At 40.6% G+C, this 8847-nt stretch overlaps 1 protein-coding gene across 1 annotated transcript in view; it reads left to right on the forward strand.

The window, feature by feature from the left end:
- MAEL (maelstrom spermatogenic transposon silencer) overlaps positions 1 to 4609 on the forward strand; it is a gene marked incomplete at its 5' end in the record, with an annotated part of 13026 nt that extends 8417 nt beyond the window's left edge. The window contains 6 exons of the mRNA XM_008943553.1: positions 759 to 813; positions 1363 to 1504; positions 2375 to 2437; positions 3315 to 3447; positions 3701 to 3779; positions 4494 to 4609. Of these exons, the coding sequence (XP_008941801.1) occupies positions 759 to 813; positions 1363 to 1504; positions 2375 to 2437; positions 3315 to 3447; positions 3701 to 3779; positions 4494 to 4609 (588 nt within the window). The remainder of the gene's footprint in view (positions 1 to 758; positions 814 to 1362; positions 1505 to 2374; positions 2438 to 3314; positions 3448 to 3700; positions 3780 to 4493) is intronic.
- Between the last annotated feature and the right edge of the window lie 4238 nt (positions 4610 to 8847).

The following is an 8847-nucleotide window of genomic DNA, read 5'->3' on the forward strand; positions in this document are numbered from 1 at the left end:
CTTTCCAAAGTTTCCCAGTTCCAAAGTTTCCCAGTTCCATGCAGGAAGAAATGGCCCCTAAAGCTGAGCTTCCTGTGAAGTAGAGACCTAATTTTCTGCCTTCTTATTTTCAACCTGCACTTCTGGCCCTAGTCTACTGATAAATTTTTCCCTTGGTCTCTAGCACAGTTTTAGCTCTAGGTAAGGGCTTTTAAGATTGCCTTAAGTTGATTGTTCTGAATAACACACAATCCTGCTATTTTACGGGATGTTTTTGTTTTTATCACTCTTTCACCATGAGAATATTGTACCTCTTAATTTTTGCTCAAGTTTCATTTGTCAATGAGCAAAACAGAAGCTTAAACACCTCTGAATCCTCAGTTTTACGACAACTGTATTATGTTTTGATTCTATTTTAACATAATGTTAGTGCTTAAAAAGGCTGGAAGGGCCAAGGTCTTGGGCTCCATCCATAAATATAGGGCTCTGAAGAAACGTGCATGAAAGAAGTATCTTTGAGCCCTTAACTGAGATATCTGTAGTGTGGATTAACCTTTAACCTGACCCCAAACATTAGTCCAGATTTTCTCTGGGGGTTTGGTTGGAAGGCCTCTGTGGTATTCGGTTCCTATTCAAGATAATTTTCAGGAAGAGTATACATTCAGTCCCACTTGAATTTTGTTTTGGAGGTGACTTTTTCAGATGCAGTCAGAAGTCTTGCAGATGTCAGAATTAGATATGGTACTTCCTTAGTGTGACTGAAATTTTCTTTCCTCCAGTCTAATGACAGATTCCGAATTAACTGGTGTCTCAGTCGAATGGCTAGCGTAACAGGTGGGACATGGAGCATTTTTTGCCTTTTTCCCCACCCTCACCTTGCCAAGAAGAAGGGGTATATAATCCTGGACAGCTGTCTGAAAATCTTTGTCTCAAAAGTGTCCTAAAAGCTAGTACTGATAGCTAGAACTACTTTGTATGCTTCTCCCTCTTCTTTTCCTCCCCATCAGACAGTAAAACTGCAGCCTGAGCAGCCAGCTGTTCCTTGCTCAGCCAGTGAAAGGAACACTAGAGGCTGTGAGGTTACTGTGATGGTGAGATTGTGGTAACACGAGGGAAAACTAACAGCTTCTGAGGAGAGATGGTCTGCAAGTGGGATACATAATTACTGAGGTTGAGAAAAAGCTGGTAATATAGGCCAACCCACTTTGGTAGGGAGATGGGCTTTATGAAAACCACTGGTGGAATAACTTGTTAAGGTTTACAACAGCTTTTGTGCTCTGGGAAGAGATGGGGCAATGAACAGGGACTGACTTCAGAAGTGAGCTGAGCAGAGTATTCACTGACTCCTTTGTTCTCCTGGTCTGGATTCTCTCTGAGCTATAGGCATTGAGAGCCATGTGGAGCTTCTCACTGTAGAAGACCTGGTAACGGAACTGTACCAGAAGAAGTACCAAAAGGAGCCATCCAAGACTTGGGTGTGTAGAGAACTGGATGTCTGCTTGTGGGATTTCTGCAGTAATACCAGGTATGCTGGGTTCTTCTGTGAAAACGTGTCAGCCTGACATGTCTTGGTGCCCTATAAACAGCTTGCTGCTGGGCTGGAATGTTTTGTAATCCTGCTAATCAGAAATGCTTCTTGTCACTTCATGAGTATGCTGGGAATTTAAAAATACTTTCCTAAAGAGGTGTAAAGATAAATGACTTTTTAATGCTGAGTCTGAGGTCTAATTTAAAGGAGGGGGTAAAAAATGGGAATGAAATATATTGTGGTATTTAACTGGAAATCACAGAAGTGAGAAGATTCACACTTAGAAGTGTATTTTGATGGGATTTGACTGTTGCAGCATGAGGCACTTGATGGATAGCCACTGTGATGAGGGACAAGGTAGGTTTGTCAGTAGTATAAATCAAGTTCTCAAGCATAAGTATTAAGCTAGATCCTACCTTTTTGCTTCTGAATGTTCTTTGTTATGCACATGGAATCCTATTTACTTTGTAAGGGTATTTTTTTCCCACCTCGTAGTGTCTTGAATAGTACAGGTTTTCCTGCTTTCAGATTCTTCTGTGTGGAGGTGCTTGTACTAAGAGGAACTGCTTCACATTAATGGGAAATTTCAAGTTGTTACCTTTAAGTTCTGTTTGTCTCTTTGGATTCTCTTCTCTCCCTTTCCCTCACGCCAGTGTGAGGCAGGTTGCCTGTTAAGCGTACTTTCTAACTCTGCATAAACCACTTGGAGCTTGGTTCCCTGTGAAATTGTAACAGTACTATATGTTCACTAAGACAGAAAGATAACATCTTTAATACTTGTTCCTGTTCCTTCTGACCAGACCATCTATTCGTGTCGATTAACGGTTTAGATGCTTCTGAAATAAGCCCAAACTGTATTTCATGTAGGTGCAAGTGGCATGAAGAGATTGATACACTCTGCTGTGCTTTGGCATCCTGTAAGAAGATTGCGTGAGTATTGCTAAGGAGTTATCTACACTCTGATGAATTTATATTTTGTTATAGATGCACATTTTTGGCTCTGGCTTTGATTGCCTGGAGCACTGTAGTTCTTGAGTTTTATTTGTTCCCTTCACCCCCATGTCTTTGTTCTATTTGTCACTTTCCTTGTTGTTAGTAAGGCTTAGCAGTATGCTGTAAGTCTTAGCCCTTGGATGGGATGTAATTTCTGTGACAGTAACCTCCATCACTGTACTCATTGTTTCACTGCCTCCACTTACTGCTGGGGGAGTTGAGAGAAGTGTTAATTACATTACAATTCTCTGTTTTTCTTTTGATGTTGAATATACCTATATGTGGTGAGAAACGATCAGTACATTCCAGTATATCTCTACTTTAGAAACTTTTATACTGCCTTATATATGATGTAGATACATGAGGTTCTGTAATCTCTAGTGTGTGGAAAGGGAAAGGAAATAGTTGGGAAATGAAGAAATGCCATTTAAGATTTCAGTCAGTGATAGTAGCACTTTGAGAGAGATGATAATAATAAATAGTCTTTCATTAAAAAAACTCATGTTGTGTCCTGCTATGCCTTGCAGAAAAAGAAGTTGCTTTTCACACTTCTAAGTGGCTGCATTTGATAGTGTGGGGAAGCACTTTTTTCATGTGTAGTTGTAGAAAAGGCTGGTGGCCTTGGAAGGATGCAGGGTGACTATTTAGCTACTGCAGTCATGTCCTTCTGCCCTCTCTCATCTGCTCTGTGCATCTCAGTCTGTAGTTGCTTTTGTGTGTCGCCTGAAGAAATGAAAATGCTGTGCTTCTGTACATGAGCATTACAGCCTTCTGAGCCAAACTTTTCTTGTTTTTTTTTTTTTCCTCGGTCAAGTTACTGCATCAGTAAATCTTTAGCTAGTTTGTATGGAGTCTCACTGACAGCAGCTCACCTACCTCCTCAAGACTCTGACTATGGTGAAAGCAAGAATACCAAGGTGGTGATACTGGATGCTGGGTGTTTTCAGGTCAGATTCTTTAAACTGGTGTCCTGATTTATTTCTAGTAAACTTGAGTGTTCAAACTTGCCAATTTCAGGTGAGCTGTTTTCTCTTTGGATGCTGTCTTCTGTGACAGGTTGACTGATGAAAGGAAAATCATTCTGAGCTGGGTCGTTTCTTATGGATTTTGTTTTTTACCATAATTTGTAGGTTTCATGGGTAGTTGTGCATACTGCATTTTAGAAGACGTATTATTCTGAATATTTATTTCTCCATACAGAAAACGAGGGCTGAGCATTCTGATGGTGACAGACATTCCACTTCTCCAAGTCAGGATCAAGAGTTTGTCCTTGCTAACTGTGAGTTTCAAACTTCCGTATTTGTAAGGGGAAAGAGGTATTTAAAGTTAATTTGACTGCTGCTTTTTCAAATTTCTGGGCTTAAATGTTGCCTGTCAACAGCATAAAGCTTAAACAGCTCTACATGAGCCGTGCTTGTTCCTGCATATGGATTTCACTGAATTTCTGAAAATGTAAACAGGAAGAGCTAATATTTTTTTTACTGGACACAATCTTATGATCAAAAAGGTCTCTCAGAATTTAGCTTTTCTTATACATGTTGCTCTCTGATTTATACACCCTTATTTTTCTGCTACATGAAGTTTGTTCTATGCTTAGGTGCTTTAAGGCAGGGCTATCTTTAAAGTACTCGCCTTGCTCTTGAGTCATATTTTAAAAAGAAGGCATGTGAGCTCAGTTCACCTGGGCAGTTCATGGCTAATCTTCAGAGGAATAGAATCAAGTTTGCAAGACAAATAATTTAAAGCATTCTGCATTTGCAGCTTATTTTCTTGCATATGAAATACATACTGAATTAAACTTTGAAATTGTTCCAGTTCTAAATCATGAGATCTTATGGTCTTTGTGTTTACAGAGGATACAAGCCCCGGCCTCTGACTTTTTGTATTATAGCTGTTGAATGGGTTCAGATCCACAGGCAGATGAAGAACAATTCCATTAATTTATGCAAGCTTTAAGGTCTGATCTGATTTACAAACTACTTTAATTTAACAGGTGATTCTCCATGTGGTGTCAAGACTTCCCTTTATGGCACGAGTACAGCGAGGGGAAGAGGAGTTACACGATTGTTGAGTTGCGCATCTGATCTACCCAGGTCTTCCAGTAATTGAACATCTTTTTTACATCCACGACAGCTGTAAATTCTAATGTTCCTTGCTTCTCTGTGGTAACTAGCAGCTTCTTCAGACTGCAGGTTTTCATCTCACGTGCAGCCCTTGACAGTTCAAGTTCTTGTTAGAATGATTGAACTATTGACTGGATTTAAAGACGACAAAAATCTTGTCTATTATTTACAGGAAGACTTGTTTGGAAGGGACCTACCAGTTACATCCCCTCTTTAAACATACAGGCCATCCGAGTTCTAATTCAAAACAGTTGGAATGCAAATTCAAGATGAATTAGTATTATTGGACTAGAAGAATTCTGTAGTGCCAAGTGTGACTTTAAACAAGTGCTTTATTTCATTTTTCATAACCCACTTCCCCTTTTCTGCATGTGGAAGATGGAGTTTCAGTGTATAATGGTCTCTTTCCAAAAAGTGGAGGTGAGCATTGAAAGTATAAAGGGCTGCACTAGGGGAATTAAAGATGACGGTCTCAAAGGTTTTCTGTAACCTATTGCCAGTTCTAGCCATGAAGAATTTGAGCAGTTTTTCAAGATAAAAAAGCAGACTTTTTATGCATGTCTTGGAAGAAATGTGGTGGCAAATTTATCCGTTACTGTTCTTTTAGAGGCAAAGGCGATATACATCAAGAACAAGTACAACTTCAGTATTTTTTTCCTTTTGCATCAGTTTTCTGTTTAAATAAAAATGTAAGTCCTTCAAACTTTCAGACTGAATAGGAGTGTAGATGTTAGGATTAGCAGATTCAAACTGATATGTTAATCTGCAGATTTAATTTGACAAGTTTAGTCAGGCTGGGGTAGATACCAGTTACTATTATTTGAGGGCTCGTGAAAGCTAGGAGACTGACTTATCACTAGAAAGTTAGATACTCCATTTTATGGAGGTACAAGGCTTGGACTAGTCCCCAAAAAGGTGTCTCTTATCTGAGCCTCATCTTTAGCCTGCGTGTCTTTAAGCAACTGACTTTCAAGTAAGACCACTTTTCTTTTTTTTCCCCGTATATTCTGTTCCAACCGAGGTCCAGTTGTGAAATGGTATTTCCGTAGCAACTAACTGAGAAGATACTCATTTGTTGTAGAAACTGGAACTCAAAATTAGGTAGTTTGTTCTTTTGGATAACAGGAGGGGAAAAAAAAAGGTCAACACCTTTGTTCATAAACTTCAGCCTGCTGTTCAGTGTGTCAGAAAAGGCCCATTTCTGATTTAGCTGGAAACTTGTTACAGTTGCTCCAAGGCCAGTTCAGGTCCTTCTTCTGGTGCTGCAGGATCACAGAACCATTTTGATGCCTATTGCCTGACAGTTTGCCTGTATCGCTGAATTTGCATGTATTGTTCTATTTCCTTCCTTTGAGGCTGCTGTGCTAAAGACTGAGATTTACCAATGAAGAGTCTGGGAAGCTTCTCTGCATTGTAATAGGATTGTTTAAGTTTCTTAACTGACAGCCATTGTTGCATTGACATTTCAAAATATGCAGAACTATCATCTTTGAATTGCTTTCAGATGTCAGTGTTGCAATTAAATTTTTGTTTCTTGTGGCGAAAATTCTTTGTTATTAAAATGTTTATTCAGTATCAGTTCAAGTACACAAACCTAAGAGCATTTGTTACTATGATTAACGTATTGTATATCTTCAAGACTGAGATAAAGAATCTGAGCAGAAATGGAGAAATACAGTGTTAAGGTTCTATGGCACATCTGTACCTTATCACCTAAAACTGAAATTATTACATAAGCTGCAGGAGATCTAGTTATATGCTGTAGGCAGGGGCTGCTAACTTGGGCAGTAACAGTCTTACCATAATACCAGCAACCTGTCGTGGGTTTTGTAGTGAGAACTGTAAGATCTATGTAATGAGAATGCTAACTTGATGTAGCCCATTTAATACTATTACTCTACATATATGAAGGGGGATCCCTAATACCTGTTGGAGGATGATAGAAAATCCTTTAATTTTGGACCTCTGCTTTCGTGGCTGTTTTGCAATATGAAACTCTGATTTCTTGAAAAAGAAATTCTGCTTAATAAGCACAATACAGTAATGCTATTCTCCTTTAATGAAAAAGTAAAGGTGAGGGAAAGATGGTGGCTTACAACCTTAGTGCACTTCTTAAGTGCAAGTAATTTTAGTGGTAAGGCACAGTGTGTCAACATCAGAACAAAATTTTCCCCACTAGCATGACAGAATTCCCAAGGGAAATAAAACCAAGTAAGGGCAGAATGGCTCTTGAGCAGAGTTTGAGTGATGCAGTGTGAGAGCTTTAAGCATGTGCTTTCGACATTGTAAAAGTTGAAAGTAGCTCAGTGTCCCGATACGATGGGGGGAGGTTTCGATATGATCCCAAGAGGCAAGATTAAGACAGAAATTAGGTCAAATGCTGTATACCCAATATAGTTTTTATTACAAAATGAGAAAAATGTTAGAAAAGAGTAGCGATAGGACAGAGTGAAAATGAAAGGCAGAAATGAAGCAGGCGGTCGGTAGAGATTCGCCAGAGCAGTTCCCACCATGGGCCCGCAGCGCGCCGTCGGGCTGGAGCCGTCACATCACAGGTACCACGCGAGTGTCGCCTGCTCGAGGTGCCCTGTGTGACCCCAGGCCGAGGGGCTGCCGGGCCTGGGCACGGGGCCTGTCCTGTGCAGACACCCACGCTGCACCTCCCCGGCTGGGGGAGGGGTGGGGGGCAGGCCAGCAGTGCGCTCGGGGGCTCCTCTGGAACAGCCCGTGACTCACACACACGTGCTCGGCTCCTCTCAGCATGGTGCATGCCCAGACATGTTCTGCCCAGCTCACACAGCTCTTCCACATGTGCAGTACTCCATCCAAGGCTATCTTTGAGACAAACGTTCATGGCTCAGTCCTTCACACTCAGTACTCTGCATGTGGGTGTATAGGTACCATACAAATTGAACTGTCTGAAGAGATGTTTCTGCAAAGGAGACGTCTAACTGGTTCTGTCAGGCCTGATTTTCTGTCCTGTTCGTGTAGCTTACTCATTCCTGTGACTATAACAGGTAAAAGTCATCCTAACTTTGCATATACACTAGAAAATTATTTTTGGTCTTGTTATATGAATAGTAGACAAATTGTTGAATTGTAAATTACCACTCTGCTATAAAGGTTTTGGCTAGGAGAGCTGTTGTCTGAGGGTCATGAAAGCACCACAGAATGTGGTGACGACTTTGCTGATCTAGTCTATGACATCAGTATATTAAACCTGTAACAACATTCTTTAACATAGTGCTCAGAGTATATAACTAGTATTAGAAAATACGTTAATTTAGAATAAACAGCAGTTACTGCTTCTGTGTAGTAGAAACTAAATTTGACTGTTACATTTCTGGGCTGTCTACTGTCCCTCCAATAAACTGTAGAAACTAGGTATGCAGAAGAACTTCCTATTTGACCACTGTCTCTGCCCCAGCTAAGTATATCTATTCTTTATAGAACTTTGTATTCTGATGTAGCATAAATGTTTTTTTAAATATATACATATATGCTGTAGATACAGTAATACCTGGTTTTGATGTCTTTGATTTGGAATTTGGTTTGGAAGGCTGATCTTGCCAGTAAAGATCAAGGCAAACAAGGTGTTCAGTCCTTCAACCTTCTCCTTGTCCTTTATGACAGTCTTCGCCATTTCTGTTCAGATGTACCCACAAAGTCCTTGTTGCCCTTCACGTGCTTCACCAGATTTAGCTTTGGGTAGGCTTTGGCTTTCCTAACCCCATACCTGCACGCTTACACAGCATATCTGTATTTCTCCCAGATGACTTGTCCCTGCTGCTACCTCCTGTATGTTACCTTTTTATTTCTGAGTTTTGTCAGGAGCTCTTTGGTCCACCTCTGCTTGTTTTCCTGTTTATCTTGGAAGAGGTGTTACTTGAAAAATGAAAATGCTCACCTGAACCTCTCTTCAGAACCATATGCCACAGGATTCCTCCAAGCAGATCTCTGAACAAAGCAAAAGACTGCTTTCCTGAGGTCTGAGATTGTGGTCATGCTTTTTGCTTTTTTTCCTTCCTCTTAGGATCCCAAACTCCACTATCTCATGGTTACCGAGGTGAAGTGTGGCCCCCACCCCCACCAGCCTTCACATCCCTGACCTGTTCCAGCAGAGAATGCCTCTCCTCCTTGGTACCTCAACTGCTGTATCAGGAGTGTCGGGCTTCTTCCAGCTGTCTGAAGAAGGCCTTGGGTACTTCCTCCTAATAAGGCTGT

Source organism: Merops nubicus, unplaced genomic scaffold (assembly GCF_000691845.1).
Source record: "Merops nubicus isolate BGI_N331 unplaced genomic scaffold, ASM69184v1 scaffold26187, whole genome shotgun sequence".
NCBI classification, from domain to species: Eukaryota; Metazoa; Chordata; class Aves; order Coraciiformes; family Meropidae; genus Merops; species Merops nubicus.